This window comes from Vidua macroura, chromosome 19 (genome assembly GCF_024509145.1).
Source record: "Vidua macroura isolate BioBank_ID:100142 chromosome 19, ASM2450914v1, whole genome shotgun sequence".
Taxonomy (NCBI): Eukaryota; Metazoa; Chordata; class Aves; order Passeriformes; family Viduidae; genus Vidua; species Vidua macroura.
In genome coordinates this window covers 2,998,506-3,016,729 of record NC_071589.1, presented here as the reverse complement: position 1 = coordinate 3,016,729, position 18,224 = coordinate 2,998,506, and the positions used below count along the sequence as shown (strand labels likewise).

At 40.0% G+C, this 18,224-nt stretch overlaps 1 protein-coding gene across 8 annotated transcripts in view; it reads right to left on the bottom strand.

Moving 5' to 3' along the window:
* B3GNTL1 (UDP-GlcNAc:betaGal beta-1,3-N-acetylglucosaminyltransferase like 1) overlaps nucleotides 1-18,224 on the bottom strand; it is a 105,798-nt gene that overhangs the window by 14,872 nt on the left and 72,702 nt on the right. For all 8 annotated transcript variants that reach the window (XM_053994391.1, XM_053994392.1, XM_053994393.1 and 5 more), the window contains 3 exons: nucleotides 17,086-17,181; nucleotides 8,510-8,634; nucleotides 568-703 (listed from right to left, as the gene is read on the bottom strand). In XM_053994391.1, coding sequence (XP_053850366.1) covers nucleotides 568-703; nucleotides 8,510-8,634; nucleotides 17,086-17,181 — 357 coding nt within the window. The remainder of the gene's footprint in view (nucleotides 1-567; nucleotides 704-8,509; nucleotides 8,635-17,085; nucleotides 17,182-18,224) is intronic.

The following is an 18,224-nucleotide window of genomic DNA, read 5'->3' as shown; positions in this document are numbered from 1 at the left end:
GAACTATCTGCCACTGCCAAATATAAGCATTTTCAGAGGACTGTGAATGGGACAGTCACGTCCAGCAGTTTCTGCTCACCCTTTCAGCCCACCCCAAACCCTTTTTTTTGGCAATCAAATCCTTTTTGGCAATCAGTCCCTTTCCAAAGGGAGCCACAATGACCAGGGATGTGTCCAGTATCCACTTTGGAACTGGGCAAATACTACACAGGTATGGGTGACTCTGGATAAAGCAGTTCAGCACCATCCAACCCAAATACAGAGTTGCTCTACTCACCCTGAGTACCTGCCTACTACAGCTGTGTCTCACCTACTACTGTGCTTAGCAGGAACATGGTGCATTTCTTGCTCTCCATGCCCACCATAAGCTCTAAATAAAATATCATGGCATTTTAAAAGAGGAAACACATCACACAGAATATTGAGAATTACCCCAATTTATATTAATTATCAGCTAGTACTTTGGGGACAAAATATCTTATGAGAATTTTGCTGTGTGAGATTAGGAGCATCACGGGGGCATATGAAGAAGAAGTGGATTTGTACAAATGTCACTTTCCAGCTCACCTTTTTCTGATTAGCTGGTGACAAGCTTCTGTAGAGCTTCTTGCCTTGCTTGCCAGCATTCCAAATAGTGAACGATGTCCAGGAGCTCAGGACCCTGTCCTCAAGGAACCTGACTCGGTGATTCCAGATGGTTCCCCTGGAGAGTTGGGAAAAGGGCAGATTTTGACCCCTAAAACTTTTAGCATTATTATAGAGCTATGTGCACATGTACACACTCACCTACAGGTAAACCTGACCAAAGGGATTTATATAATAATAAAAAAAAAATAAAAAACAACACCAAAAACATTAAAACATTAGACTGGAAATTTCTGACGGAAAGGTAGAAAAGAAATTCTGTGGAAGTTCTCACACAAAAAAACATTTGTATAGATAGGAAGCAGTAGCTAAACCATTTGTATTTTCAAGAAGCCTCCCAGATCACAAGAATATGAAAAGCTGCATCTGTGGTAGTGAAATTCAACCCTTCCCACACCTGTGCTCACCTATGAGCTGCCCTAGAACCCCCCAGTGACACAGGCAAAGCATCTCCTAAACCCGAGCTGAGCTCCTCCTGCTCCATCTGCCCACGGGATCATTCTCCTTGGCTGATGTGAAGCTGGAATCTCAGAGATTCAGAAGCCCAGCTTAGCCCCAGCACCACAGCATAAATACATGTACAGTGTGTATTTGGCTCAAGGCTCCAGCACGTGGCTGTCAAAGCTCTGAATCGGTGACATCCCCAGCAACAATCACTGTCCCACCCAAACCACCTCGCTACACCCCTCACACCAACCAACCTGCACACACACACACTTCAGACCAAATCAGATTTAACTGTAAAACTTCCCAAGTATTATTTGGCAATGACACAAATGTGGTTATCCTTTTATTTGAAGGCAACTTTCATATGAACCTGCATTTCTAGGAACAAAAAGCACTGTTTTTTTGTTGTTTTTTTTTTTTTTTTTCTTTTAAAAAGGTGTATGCCTCATAGAACTTTCTAAAACACACTTTAGGAAAAAAAAGCAAGCTGGCAGATGTCTGCCTGCAATCACACCTTGAAGTCTTCATCTTTGGGATAACTTCCACAACATGATTCAGCCGAGTGGTTGAGGTAAACAAGGGTGACACTAATACCAAATGACAAATCCCACGGCTCTGGAACCATCCCCAGCAAGGGACCATCCAACAGCCTTAGATACTGAAGACCTGCTGACATCTTCAACAAGTTCAAGACAAGTTCTCAGAAAGAGAAAACAATGTCAAGGAAAGCAGTTTGTTCATGGTCCATTTCTCCCAACTGGCAAATCCACGTGAATAATTACAGCTTTTTTTCATGTTTGAGTGTGTGTGTTGTACCCTAAAATGTAATATTTAAGAATACAACATTTATAATGGATTAAAGAAAACTGCCTGCTGTTAAAAACATCTGCTTTATTTCCAGCATTCATTTAATATTCATTAAGTTCTCCTTTTAGCTGAATCTGCCTCAGACTTATTAAACAGTTTTCTAGAGAGAATAAATTGATTTCCTCAATTTGACAAATGAAACTTCCTAACATACACCTCTTGAGCAAGGCACCTTGAGCTGTAAGTTTCTTTCCCAGGAAATTCTGATGAACTCCTGGTGCTGTCTCCTTATTTAAGGCAAATTTCAAATGCGGTTTTCCATTTTCTTATTGGCATCATGCCTTCACAGCCCCAGTTATGTTCTGAAGACCACAGAACCCTCATAGGACCCAGCGACCCCACTTCACTTCAGCACAGCCAGATCCTGCTCAGCACTTCATCACTGATCCTGCTCTGATAACTTGGAAAAGACCTCGTGCACAAATAAAATTTCCTCTCAGTTTCAAGGATGATGGCTCTGCACCAGCATTTTGACTAATGGAGGAAAAGAAATTCTTGGATTTGATCAAAAATCTCTTCTAATGCAACCACAAGATGCATTCCTGCTGCAAAGCTTTAACTGCTGCTGGCATCCTTTGACACTTGCCTTTTTCCATGTTCATGAGAGCATACTCCGTTCCCAGAAGGAAAGTTTAAGGAACAAAATTTGAAGGTCAAGTATTTTTCCAGGATCACTTTACTAGACATTTTAGAGCTTCTGCGTGCTTCTAAAAAGGAAGATTATTGCTTTGCACATAAATGGAAAGCTTTTAAAAGTGATTTTCCTTTGAAATGTGACTTCAGAAGGTAACACCGTATTACATTCCAAAGGAACTTCAGAATCTGTTCTGTTGGCTTGAGTGGCACTGGCAAGTTTCTTTTCCACTTGAGCTTGCAACATTAAGAAAGCTAAAGTAAAAAACCAGGCAGCCTTACAAGGTGCGAAAAGAACTTCTAACTAATTTCTAGGTGCAGTGCAAGCATTGCAATCTACCTCCAGGCTTATAAAAGATGTTTTTATTTTCATGGAGATGGAGGTCCCAGCACAACAGTGCTGGTTCTTCCAGACAGTTCATGGTTGCTGTCTAGGCCATGAGAGCCTCAGTGCCCTACTGAGGTAAAATTCAATCAATCAGACCAAATCTCAGTGGTGTCAATCACCTGTGAAGATTTCAGACTGAAGCAGATTTACTGACTTATCTCATCTATCAGTATTATCCTGGAAAAGCAAGTGGGGAAAGCTTGTAAGAGATCTGCACTCTGAAATCTAAGGCTATGAAAGGTATTAAACTCCAAATTAATTGGGTTGTTGTTCAACCACAAGAATACTGTCAGACAGCTTCATTTAACACCAATAAAAAACTTTCTTAAATATGCACTGTGGGTTGTAAAAACAAAGCCAATATACCCAGCAGTTGGGATTTTTTTGCTTGCATCACTACGAGGCATTCTTATGACAATGCCCACGGAAAAGCATTTGAAGCTCACACCTCCACATTGTGTGTTTTCAATGAAAAAATTAAGCTCTATCAAACACTCTGAAGTCTTGAGTTAACCCTGAAATACTTTTAACAGCACAAGCTGAGCTATCAGATAAATGCAGAACCGAGGGGAGAATTTGGGACTGAGCTTTAGAGTGACACTCACAGGCTTCATCTTTGTGAGAACTCGCTCTGCACAAACAATCCCACACGCTGAGGCAAAAGGGAGCTTACAGGTGTCAAAGGAGAGAGTTTCGGTTATTCCCTTCAGGTTTCTGGTTCACCTAAGTTGCCACATTTTTTTGATGTTTCCAGAATAGATAACTGGGATTCCTGCCTCGAGGGATAAGGGAATGCCATTTTCCCATCCTTCACCAGCCAGTGCAGGTGCAGCAGACAGGAGCTGCAGCAACGTGCAAAGGGTAATTAAAGAAAATGCCTGAAACGATCTACAAGTTGTACAAACCACTGCTCAGAGATGATTCTCACAGCTATTTTCAGATTATGCATTATTACATATTCACAGCTACCAGCAAAACCTAGGAGGTATTATTGCTCCGCATCACTCCAAATCAGGACAGCTTTTCATACCCGTCTCAGAAAAGATTAGAGTAAGCAATTTGCAGCAGCCTTTAGTACCATGTCCAAGCCTGTGTTCAGTTCACAAGACTTTCCTCAGCCAGAAGGTGGGACAAAATTCTTCTCACTGTACAGATTCGTTCCCATATCCTAACGCTCTTTCTTGACCCCAAATCTTGAAATACATTATTTCCCCCATTCTTTTCATTTTGTTGTCACAACTTTGTAAAAGAAATGTTAGAGTATATTCCGCTCGAAATGTCATTCTTGAGGCTTACATAATTTTCCTAAGATCTCACTTGCCATGGCTGGCCCCTCAATGCTCATCAGTTATGGAGCCTGGGAGGAAGAAGAGGAGCCAAAATTCTGAGGGAGTGAAATGAGGGTATTCATGCAGAGGGTGAGAATGACTACACCGTGTGTTCCTCAGCCCCAAGTAGTTATTACCAGACCATCCACCCAAGTAATGCAACAATGGAGCTCTGTTAAAATGTGTACTGACCTACTGACTGAATACAGGAGTCAAGAAACATCTGCTCTACTCCTATTTTGAAATGAAAGATAATGTGACAATAAAAGCAACATGATTTAATGTCTGAGCTCAGTCAAACCTCGCCATATTGTTGCACTGCCTTTCCCCTCCTTCCCCCAGTGAGGCCACATAAGTGAATCCACAGAGCAAAGACAGATGTACAAGTACTTGAGCAATGCAGAAATACAAGCCCAATATCCTGAACAGTACTGGAATTTTAGGCATGGATTGCCATCCACAGAAATACTATAGATCCATAAATCTGACCTTTTCTCCCCGTGCTGGCCCTGCACGGTGCTCAGGTAACGCCAGGCAGGAAGAGGAGCTGCCCAAGTGGACAGCTTCTTCCAGGCCTTTTTATTGATGGCAGGGTAAGAGAGTTCTGGATGATAGGTGAACCACACCTGATCGATAAACCAGAGATGCAGGAACAGAGAACTCCATAATCACAGTGAGAGCTGAAAAAACAGATCCCTTACAGCCAGTGTTGCATGCAGAATTCAAGGCCCTTACCATCCACAGGAAATTCAGAAATAAATCCTGTTTGAACCTTGGCCATACTGGTGAATAAACTGATTTTTTTTTTTTTTTTTTTGCTGTTGTTGTTCTGTTGAACTTCATGTGAACTTATTAATTGCTGGACTGTATCGTCCCACTGAGTTATTACATTTACACTGTTAATAGGTTCTATTAATGTCTGAGTTCATCTTCAGGTCACGGGTCATTAGCTGAGGCATGGTTTGCATTGTGGCCTATTTTTCATGAAAGGCTTATTAAGAGAGACAGAGACTATCAATGTTAATGGCATTTACTTTTCAAGAATCTAATGAGGTCATTAGTTACCATGTTTAATTGAAGTGCCAAATGCAAGCATAGAAGATAAAAATGCAGTTGACCTCATCTGAATTTCAGCTCTACAGGAGTATGTTAGGCTATTCCTCTCTCCTTCCTATTTTTGGCCATGTATGGGAAATGAAGGAAATGAAGGAGGCATTCCTGTGCTCACCACAGATCCAAGACCTGGCCTCAGAGCACCTCTGAAACAGCCAAATGTGTTTTTCACACTAATGCCTGTTCCTCTTCACTCAGATGACACTGGAAGCTTCCAATGCCTGAAACCAGATGTTTTCAATAGATTATGTAATTCTGCTTATTTCTCCAGAGCAGTATCAAACTCATTCTGAGCGCAGGGGATCTGAAATTACTGAAGGTGCACTTCACCTTTTCTGTGTAAAAGGGAATTGCCCAGATCTTAGACAAAAGATACAAACCTTATTTTCCACATGTATTAAATTTGTCTTGACTAAAAGCTTGTAAACTGCTCCAAGGATTAGCATGCCCTAACCACCTGTCTTCATGAGCAGCACCACCTAAAGACAAGTGCAATTTTTTATTGCTCACCTCACTCCAAACTCACTTTCATCTCACAGTGAGGTATTGTTGTATATACAGTTCCTTTCTCTCCCCTTTGGCAAGATAAAAATCTATGAATTTTAACATGTTTTTATTATACATTAGACTTTCTTACTCCAGTATTCCTCACTCTAAAGCCAGCTCTGCTATAGTCTCACATCAATTTAATGTGGCCATGCAGCACTGAGTACACTCAGCCCTAGGGTACAACACCAAATAAAGTGATTTAGATCCAAGAGATATGAAAAGTGGGATTTTGTGTTGTGAATTCCTAGCTGAAGTTTCTCAAAATCCAGCAGGTATCCATCACAGACTTTGGATGAAATGACAATGAGAACATTCATATTTCTCCATGCACCAATTGAAATCTAAATACAGACACTGAACTTCATGCAGATTCTGTCACACACCCAAAACATTTAATAATGCAGACTGATGCCTCCAGGGTAAGGGAGAATGCAAATAAGATTTCCTGCTTCATAGATATTCTCAACTCCAGATATGTGTTCCAGAAGGATACTAATCATAGGAAATGACCTAAAGCACATGAATGTTTACAATTATACTTACTAACTAAAAAATAAAAGAACCAAATGTCACTTGCCAAGCAGTTTTATATATATATTAGGAAGTCTGAAAATGCAGTGAGGCTTCTTTCCCCCTGAAAGGTTTTGAAAGACACCCACATAAAATGAAACCATCACAGGCTACGAGTGACTGTTGTCTGTGCTGGAAAGAATGAATGATACACCTTTGTATAAAAATGGCCTGCTATGGTTTTTAAGACTGAAACCAGGCATAAAGTGTTTAAAAAAAAAAAAAAATCAACTTTCCTACAAACATCATTTTGATCTCAGACAAGGTATTAATTTGGCTGGTGAGTTACTACTTCCAAATCCAGGTCTAGGCTAACTCAAAATTTAAAGACGACCTGGGCCAATGGCAAAAAGCAAAACACCACAGAAAACTGCTCAGCAAAACACACCATATAAAGGAAAAGGCTTCTAGAAAAGCCAGAAGATGCATTAAATAAGGTGGGATGACCAAGAGGCAAATTAGGCAAGACCCAACTGAAATGATAAATTATAAACTTAAACCTTTGTGATGAGTCCATTAATCTCTTCTTGCTCAACGTGCACTTTGTCTCCAGACACAAACACCGGGCAACCCTTCAGAACTCAGGCAACAAACAAGGGACTGAGCCAGGACAAAGAGCTGTTGCACAACCTCGTGTTGGAAAGTCACACCAAATATCATCCCCAGTAGTACCAGCAGGAAGCCAAGGGGAAGAGCAGCTCCCCTGATTTCTTAGAATGAGACAAGAAAGGCGCCAATTTGGACACGCACCCTGCACATCTGAAAGAGCTCACAGCATTTCCACATTCCCCCAGGATGCTGTAATTCAGGGTGCTTGTGCCACACAGCCTTGGAGATCTGAATAAGCAACAGCTTGCAGTAAATTCAAAACAAATTAATTTCCAAGAATTAGATGCTTTCCCACAGATAGAAGCAAAAGGCTTCCAAGAGCTTTTAGCGCCCCATAATGCGTGGCTGAAAAGTTGGTCAATAACTGCCAAAAGGATCACACAGTAAAAGAGGAAAAAAACCCAAAAAACTTTACATTTCAACATGAATAAAAAGGAAAATAATTTATCTCATGCTTGTTTGCAAAATCAAAATCATATGTACTGTTTGCTTGAATGACCTTTTTGTAGTTAAATGATTTTATATTGATATTCACATTTATAAAGATCTGTAGTGACATTAACCATGAGTGTGCTGTTTATGGGACTTATTTGTTTTGCACTATGTGCAGCAATACAACAATACAGGGATGGACAACAAAAATGTAAACAGAAATGTTCATTTTTACTGCTCAGTTCTACAAAGCCATAAAACCAGGACTGGCTGAAAGGTGTACTTAATCATTAATCAGCAAGAAAACAGCTTACTTAATTACCACTGTGATTCTGGCATGGGATTCCTAAAGGACAGTACAACCCATGTAATTTTTTATTAATGTCAGTGCACAAGAGAAGGGAACAGCTTTGGCTCAGCTTGCAGCATGTAGAGGAATCAACAATTTAACACCTCCTTTAGGGGCTGAGCAACCCAGGAAAGGCAGCAGGCAACAAAAGCAGCTTACAAGGAAGCACCTGAGATAATTACTCCTAAACATCCTCAGGGGTTTTTCAAATCTCATTATCTGATTTAGGTGGTTTAGACCCTTTAAAATAAGAAAATAATATATGTAAAGGCAGCACATTATCAGATTAAAGGTTTGGTTTTGGTCTGGTTATTTTTTTTCTTTTCCCAGAAGTCTGTTTTTGTTGGTATTACAAGTTTCTGTTTACTTTTTAAATATTGAGGCAGCTGATTTTGAAATTAAATGGTAACATTTCAAAAATATTCTTTACAGTATGGTTCCTACGTCAAAAAACATGAGAGCGAAATTTTTACATATTAAAAATCCTAATTAAAAACCCCAATGCAGTTTCACCATCTTTTCTGCAGATGATCCAAGATAAAAATCAACTTTTAAATTCTCCTAGAAACCACAGCTTACTCTAGGACAGAGTGAGTGGCAGCCTGGGGGTGGTACCGGTAGAGCAGGAGGCAATGGTTCACTCGAAAGACTCCACCACCCTTCTGGAGATGTTCATAAAAAAACAGCAAATCCTCTGGGACACCCTGCAAGAGAAAACAGTTATTAGATCAGTATTCAGCTACATCTGAAGAGGTTTCATTTTTCTGCCAAATGCATATGGTTCAACAGAACTGTCACTCATAAATACAACTTTTCTGTTGCCCAGGGAAGGTGTGGAGTCCCCATCCCTGGAAGTGTCCAAGGCCAGGTTGGATGGGGTTTGGAGCAACCTGAAAGTGTCCTGGAGGTGAAAGAAGAAGATCTTTAAGTTCCAACCCAAGCCCACCTCTGATTGCATACCATTATTTGTGTATGTCCCAATGAACTTTTCAAATGGGTCATGAAATAAATGCAGCTGGTGCTTGATCAGTTCTATTTATAAATGACGTGCAGCTGACTGAAAGAACAGAGGTGGAAAAATCAACATCATCTCATTTAGACAGGGATCTCAAGCTTGGTGCAGGTGAATCCAAAAGAAAGAGAAACCCAGCTGCTAAAAGGTTTGTGCAGCCTAAAGTTCCATGTAACCAAATAGTTTGTACTGCAAAGGATCAGCGACTTGAGAAGGGTTTTTTTCTCATTTTACTGGAATTCTCCTCCTTTCTCTGGCTCTCACACAAATACTGGTCTCTACTTAGGAAAAGTGACTCAGGCCCCATAATGACAGACTTCAATAAAAACTGCAATAAAGGCAACCTCAGAATGAGGCAACATCTGAAAATAATTTTTTTATTTTCTTGAAACTTCCTTCCATGGTACATTCATCCTTATGGGAGTGCACCCACTGCTGCTGAAAACACCACAGGATAAAAGCTCCTGCAATTGTGGATCTAGCAGGCTCTAGGAAAAAAATGAGGGATTTCACAATCATTTCAACATTTTCCACTTAAAAATCAGAGCATCTTCATGCAAGTGATGCAGTGTCAGAAGGGCAATTATATGGCTCATAGCACTCATTTCCATTTTGTGGCATATGAAAGTATAAACCCACCTTTAAAGTCCTCCACAGAAGGTAAAAAAAGGTAGTGTTTATTTATATTTTGCAAAGCTACAATTTCTTGAAATACTAGAACATTTCATTCTTTCATGTTTAAATACAGATATTTCTCCCCTGCAATACAGTGTTTAAAAGGTCACATGGTTTTCACCAGACTAAAAAGCTCCCTTTTATAAAACCAGGTGGGCCAAAGAAAACATTTAAGTGTAGCAACAACAAAAAGCTGAAAGATAAGATGACAAAATTTTAAAGGAAAAGAAGGTGAAGAGATTAAAACACATTTGTTTCTGTAGACAGTATCATACACACGAATAACCAGGTCATAAACCTCAACCTCAATTTTAATAATTCCATTTCAACACAGAAAAATAATAAGAGTACAAGTTAAAAAAAAATTGAAATTTTTCCCTATTACTACAGTTTCTGAGTTTCTTCCATGATTAAGAAAATGAGATTCTCTAATTAAAGTGCTGGACTGGCCCTCCAGTTATGAGAGCAATACAGTTCAGTGACTATTTCTCATCCCCACCAGGCTGAGTAGCCAGAGGGGTGTGGGAGTGGAATAGAAATGAGACAAAAACCCTGAAAAACAACTCCAAACCACTCAGCTGAACATGTGTATCTTGGGAGAAACGAGAATCCAATCAAGCTCTGGACTCTGCAGCTCCTGCCCTCACTCTGGTTATTTGTGACACTGATTTGGGCCACGCTCCCACATTCTGAATTAAATGGATTCTGCTCTGGCTGCTCACTAAGGGCAGCTCATCTGCAGCTCTTGGTTGTCTTTGTAGACATTTGTCTGACTTCTGGTTTAAGAGCTGCAATGCAGAAGAAAACTTTTAGATAAGCTCATACAATTTATGCTTTAAGTGAACCTACTTTGAAAGTCACAAAAGAAATCTGGGAGAAGCTGGAGTGACAGCCAGCAACCACAGTCACCAAGAATACAAGAAAAACACAAAATCAATTTCAATTTCCATTTATCTTGTAGCCCTTTCTATATTTTCCTAATTGTGGACTTCAAGGGAAATACTGAGCCAGCAGAAAAGTTCAAACCTTTTTCTCTTTCCTGGTCACACAGGGTACAAGTGCAGCAGATACCAGCTTGCTGCAGGAGCCAGATTTTGATTCAGATCTATGATTATGTCACATACATCTCAGCAATTCCTTCTCTTTTGGATAAGCATTTACATTATTCAAGACAAATGTTAATATGTATATTTAAGATGAGTTACTGCAGAAGTAAAAGGATCTTTCAGAAATGCTGTTTGGTTCCAAGGGCTCTTTTGCTTTCCTTTAACTGGCAGAAATTCTCTGGAATGAAGTGCACTCAGACCTAGGAAGGAGCAGGTGCCTTGCACTGCTCAGCAGTGGCCTCTCACATTACAAAGGAGCAGCACTGCCACGCATTTTTCAGAGGAAAGATGTTGACTGTGTTATGGATCCTGCAGGGATGGGACTTCCTAGGGCTCCTGAGCGTGTAAGTTTGCTGCAATACAAGAGTTCCTTCCCAGCTGAGATCTATTATTGGATCCAGATGGCACTTTAAACACCAGGAATCTTTGTGAAACAGCACAGCTCTGAAAGAAAAAGCTGTTTAACCACTAAAGGGATATTTTAATGTATTTTTTGAAAATTAATATCCATGGCTAAAAGTATCAATTACTAACCCAGCATTTCAGCAATAGGCTACCACATCAATAGCTTTCAGCAATAATAAATACAATTAAATTGCACAGTTTACATGTTACTGGACTAAATGCAGAATTTTCCATATTACAGGCAAAACCCAACCCCACATCCTCTGCTGCAAAGAGGCATAAACTAATTACAGCTCTCAGAAAATAGCACAGCCTGCCCCTGCTCTGCTCTAACCAGCCAAATGCAAAATCATAGCTCACTTTTTCACATTCCTACTGAACAGGAGAAGGGTTTCTGCTGACCCAGTATTTTGAGCAGGTACTGCTTGCTGTGCTGATGGTTGCACAGATGAGGGGATTGATTTTTTATACACCATGGCATGTCAAGCAGAACTTGAGTTAAAGTAACTCCTTGTTCAGAGACCAAACTGAATTATCTATGATCTTTCTTTTGCCATCTTCTCATCACTCGCTGTTCTCACTCCTAGCAGCAAACTGTGCTCCAACTGCAGCCACCTCAACATTTTCCAAAGAGGTTCAAGCATCCCCCAACAAGCAATTCTGGCTACAACTCTTGCACCTCCACCATCAGTAATGATGGGGAGCATCAGCAGGTGTGCTATTCACATGCCCTCTGAACAGAGAGAGATTTCTCCTGAGAGAAGCTGTGAGAGAAGCAAAGAGAATGAAAACAATTCTTATCTCATTCACTGTTTGTGCCCATGTGGAATGTGGTATAGAGATGGTTTACCCAAGGTGAATGCTTAATTAGATTCTGGTAATAGTGTTTCAGATTCATTGACCAACTGGATCCACAACTGTGTCAAAACTCTCAGCACAGAGTCATGAGCTTTTCTTATTAGTGAGTTAGTGACAGTTCTTATTAGTGTAATATAGGTACAGTATAATATAGTATAATAAAGTAATTAATTATCCTTCTGAATCATTGGAGTTCAGGCATCATTCTTCCCAGGTGTTGGGAATAAGCAGGGATCTTTCCAGGGCAAAGCCTGGAGGTTTCCCTGAGGGGTTTATTACGTTCCCACAGGGACCATCAGCAATTTTTGGAGGAGTTTTAATGCAGGTGATGCCCTGTGCAATGCTGTAACCATGAACACCTGGTGAGGTCATGCTGGGATGACCAACAGCAGCACTTCAGGCTGACAGCAGCCCTTTCATCTGCTCACTTGGACAGAAACCACCACGGGGCTGTGGAGGCATACACACAATATAAAAACTGCCTTTTACTGCTAAAGCAAATAGATGAGAGTGATTCTGCCACAGAATCAATCTGTCCCAGCTTCCTCATCCATCTCTATTCAGCCTTGTCTCAGTCCCATCTGACTCCCTGCCCTGTCCCAGCTCACAGGCACTCTGGCAGAGGTGGCAGATCCTTGTGAGCACAACCAGTGGAGATTTAGCCTGTGCAGAGAAGTCTGACAGGTGAAAATGGGAGATCTACCATTATTTCATTAATACATGCACTTATAATAAGCAGCAATGACAAACAAGACAGGAGAAGTAAATCAATCCACAGGGGGAAAAAGCCTTCAGGTTTGGAAAAGCTTGGTCCTCCCTTTTGGTCGGGAGCATCAAGGAAAACTGGGCTGCAACTTGGTACACATTTTGTAAACCAGTCAGCACCATCAGGGTAACTGCTGGACAGAAAAATAGCTTTCATTCCTCAGAGGAGCCTAAAATTGGTGAATGGGAAGAATTAAATAGCTATTAATAGCTTTTCTACAGGATTAGCCAAGATATCCTTAAGTCTCCCTTTCTGCAGATCTGTCACTTCATTTCTTGGCTCTCTTCCAAATCATGCCTTTCCATCATTTTGCCTTGATTATAGGACCAGGAGCCCATTAGGATTTATTTTATTGTTTAGGAAATAACAGGTTAAAGGAAACTCCAAAAGGAGGTGGCAAATTGTAAATGATATTTAATAACAGACCAGCAGAAAATATAATTAGACATGGGGTATGGGGTGAATTTTCAAATGGCTTATAAAGTGTAATTAATCACTGGCTCCACCACTTTTTCTCTGCTTCTTAGATCAAATATTGATCTCTGTTCAGCCTTAATTATATCAAGCCATAAACAAACAAAAAACCCCAGTAGTGCTTGTATTTTATCCCTATTTTCCCCACAGCATCTTGATAGGTTATTTGACAGACTGACACTATTTTAATTCACGTTCCAAAAAACCAAATTGCTACTTGGCCTTTTACCTCTCAGGCACTATTATATTCACTTGCCTTTCTGAGTGGAATGACATTTGTGTGCTCTGGCAGGGAAACATGGAAAATTGCATCAGTGAGTGCCCAACAGCTACATTTACCTCGGAGCTTTACACATGGCCTACAGTCTCCTGTGCTCAAAAGGATATTTTGACACCTCCTCAGTTCGTGTTTTTTGTGACCTTTTATCACAAAAATAGAACGAAACTGAGCTCCAGACACTTTGTTCAGAGTTTGTATTCAGAAAGGCTGGTGCTTTACAATGCACGATTCCATCTGGGGCTCATTAAGAATAATTTCCCCCTGTTTACACTTTGAGATTAGCTCAGAACTTTAAGGCTGTCACTCCATTTTCAGTTTTCATACACTTAAAAAGGAAGGATAAACACAGGGGTGACAGGAAATTTGGAACCAAGTTGTGGTAAAATTCTAGAGAAAGACAAGTTTGGCACGTAACAGTTGTGATGTGGAGAGTAATTCTGCCTGGAGAGAGCCAAGACTGCAATTTTCCACCCCTGCATGGAGTGGAGCCTGCAGGGCAGCAATGCTCATTTATACAGCTCTCCTTGTACTCAGCATTTCTGTCAGACACATGAAAAAATAACTTTTCTTCACTAATAACAGGCACCTCATCTCCCACTGCACACGACTGGGGAGTTCCCCACTCTAACAGATGATACAGCTTCAAAATCTGCTTTTCACATTAGGCCAGAACACGGGCATTTTTCTCCTCAGCACAATTTTTTGTGATGCTTTTGGACACGGTTATTACTTTTTAACAATGGTGCTACTTTTTAGGAGACACCAAAAACTCCAGCAGCAAAGCCACCCGTGGTAATGTCACACACCAAGTGTCAAATGGGAGCTCTGAAGGGTTTAGGAAGTGCTGCTACTTTTTGCAATAAGGAAGTGCTGCACTCTTTATCCAAAATTGCTTAAAAGATTCTTTTCTTTTAGTTTCCTAAAAAATGTAAGCCAAAAATATGGTTCACCATGTGACTCTTCTTCCAGCAGGGGATACTGTTTGAAATGTTACTTTATAGGCTTGTGACCACTTCCATTGTATTATCTCAGTCTCAGACCACCATCAGAGCTGGCTAAAATCTTTTCACTACTCCTGCTTTAATTAGCATTTATCAGAGATTGCATAAATAAAACCTCTACCATTTCAGTTAATTAATATATAAAACAAACCTGTCATGTTCTTAGAGACCATTTATGAAGGTATTATTTTGTTTGGACCTAAAAGGAATACAATTCCAACAACTGCAGATCTTGATCAGAAAGAATTTAAAAAAGAGGAAAAAACCTGTTTCACCTAAAAACTGAATGACTGGAGAGAGACACACACATCTACCTGGAATAAAAAAAGGATTACACCATAGCACATCTATTTGTATTTGATAATCCTCCCACTCTGTTACCATAAACATTTCTCCCGTGGAAGAATTACCCTCCATTATTTCCTAAGCACTGAAATACGAAGAACAGGTGTTTGGATTTAATTTCAAATGAGAAATGCAGCTTTTTGGCAAGAAACAGTTTAGCAAACAGAGAAGGCCACAACATGGAGATTTGTTGGCCTGTTCCTGTGTTTACTTCCAGCAATGTGACACTGGCAAGTCTCATTAATAAACACTAACTCAAAAATGGAGATGGAAGTGATCAGATTAATGCAGATCCTGGCACAGGTCAGAACTTACAGGGATGAGACCCTTCAGAGTATTCTCAGTTCTGCTGATACACAGAAAAACTTCCTTTGCCTTAAAGGGAATCTTTTCAAATGAAAATGAACGAGTTAGAGCAATGCTAAATACTTTGTAACACTAGGTGCTCAAGATTTAAGGCTCGATTTTGTGTCCTCTAAACCCTGAGAAGACAAAGGTTTGACTTCACTGCTTTGTTCAGATCTGTCCTGCTCACAGGGTATTTTTCTGAAGGTCCCCTGCATCAGCCAGAGTCTGAGCTTGGACATGTTGGACACCTCACAATAGGGACAAACAATAAGTTCAACTTATCACTGGTAATTCTTCAAACTAGAAGGACATATCATGCATTGTGGCTGGAAAATCATCAGGATTAAGATTGTCAGTGTACTACAGCTGAATAACCAGTGGCATAGCTCCTACACAATTACACACGGAGAGCAAAACAGAGAAAACCCAACTCATAAAAACAAAACAAGGAGAAAAAAAATCAACATGAAAAGCAAAAAGCACAGAACAATAGTCTATTTAACTTAACCTCTTGAACTTTATCATTAGGCTTGCTGTTCTATTGTTGCTGCTGCTTTAACTTGCTTGCTTTCTGTCTGGAGCTCACTAACAACGCTCAAGAAGTCAAACATCCTTCAGAGAGTGAAAATACAACGATAAGAAATAATAATAAAAAAGAAATAAAGAGCATGGCTCAGCAAATGTAGATTGTATTGGGAGCAAGGCACCATTCCCAGCTCTTCCACTCACCCACCATGTAATTAAGGGCAAATCTTTGCACTGCTCTAAACAATTCAGTTCTCTGTCTGTTGTCTCCTTATAATTATAATTTTTTTTGGCAGCCCAAAGAATAATATTTGTATATCCTCATACATACACACACATGTGTATATATACACACACTGCATGGCACTGAAGGGCTTCATTTAAAAGCTATAAAAATAATAATCATCATCATCTGTTGCAGTTTAAATAATTAAATAGGAAATAGCCTTAGCAGATTTTTTTTAGAGTGCTAATAAATGAAAGCTTTAAAAAAAAAATCAGAACCACCCATTTTAGCCCTAAAATCTCACCAAAACCACTGGAAGCAAAACCTCTCAGAACCAAAGCACACAAAATGGATCCAAATGTGTTTAAATTAGATCTATTTGCCAACATATTTCAACTACCACAATAAACACTGCTAACAGACACCCACGGATTTTATTCCACAAACATGCTGATGAGCTTAAAGCAGTCAAATTGAACTCATGCAGGAAATTCATAAAGACAAAGAACACCTAACTGTCAGGGAAAGAACACTTCTGAGACCAGAAGTGTATTGAATTTGTAACCTCTCAGCCCTGATCCTTGAGGAGAAGCTACTTAAAATCTTCCAAGGACAAGCATAAGAACTAAGATTGACAAGAGGACAGGTGGATAAATGAGTTTTTGTGGTAATAGTTTTATAGCCCTTCTTTTTTCCTCTCAGGGATAAAAATCTTCCCCCTCAGGTGAAGGTACTTTTATCCCTCTGCCATTCTGCACCTTTCTTCCCTCCCAACTTCTTTCAGCAACCTACCTCACCTTGCTCATAACAAAACTAAGGGCTCACTGTTTTTAGCATCTATTCCAGGGACCAAAGAGGAGCTTGGATGTCTGAAACATTTGATTTTTCCAGGTTTGTTGACACATCCAATAGATGTACTACAATATCAATCTCAGGTAGGTCCTTCCATCATCAGGGTTATTCCCAAACAACTTTAGCTGGTTGGAGACTTTTTTTTTTTTTTAATGGTATGACCCAGGTTTTTTTAGAGCTTTTTTCATGTACACCCCTTCACTATTATTCCTTAATAACAGCTTTCAGAGCCTGTTAAATGAAGGGATGGCTCCTGGACTACAGATCACCTGCACCACTCACCTTTCCACCCTCATCAAATCTTCCCACATGAAAAAACCATTCTCGAGAGCAGAACCAGGTTGGCATGATCACAGTAGGCCCATGGGAAGTGAACACCTAGGAAAAAAAGAGGGGAAAAATCCAGTCAGTTAACAAAATGTAAAACCCAGCAGCTGCTGAGGAACAAAGCAGACCTCACACATTCACCTGAAATCATGCCTAACCTTCAGCAATTTCAAGCACTGAGAAGAGCAAGCGCTGGAAATTCAGCGGGTGCTTAGTGCTGGAAGTGCAGTGTGTACCAGAATCTCCCAGGTGCCACAGCCCAAAAGGTGAGTGTGGGTCCTGCTTCATATTCCATGACCTTCTCTTCTCCCCCAAGCTGCAACACGTGCAGAGTACTTAAAACATTTTTCCAGATTTAGAGTATTATACTGGAGCTGGCACTTTATCAATAATGGTGATGTTAATATGGAAATGAAGTAATTGAGAAGAATCACGGAAAGTTCAAGTTCTTAAACTGAACCCTACAATTCCTGAGCATTGATTCTTGTTCCACTTCATATTCCTTATACATATATTAAGTATGAACTTTCACTGATCTTTTATTTCTGCCAAAGCCACTTAAATCCTAATCAAGCTTGGACAAGTAAAATGCAATTTGTTTTAAACATTACCTGAGTACTGTGGATTTGCTACCCAGGGGTACCTACAATAAAAGGTTTTTGGAAAGGAAGAGCTCTAAGTAGAGAGAAGGAAGTAACTATTAAGTTCATTTCTTCATTTGTGTCAGCCAAGAACCACACAAATGGCTCTTTGAAGCTTTAAACAAACTTGTTGTAAATACAGCTGTGAAATAAGCTAGAATGTGGATTACAGGAGGTAAACTGGTTCTTTCTTTTTGCACAAGATGAAGTATCCAGGCAAAGAGGAGACTGAACTTGTCAAACACAAGGTGCAAAGTGAAGGCAGGAGTTTGTGCCTGCTTCCAGCAGAGACACAGGAACTGCAGAACACACCCTGGGGCATGAAGAAAAAACCAACTTGACAACTGCTGTCAGTCAAATGACAATGATGATCCTGTAAGCTGACAATTTCATAGCATGTTACAGTGGTAATATTAATATTCCTGTACATCTAAAGTTCTTAAACTAAGAGTG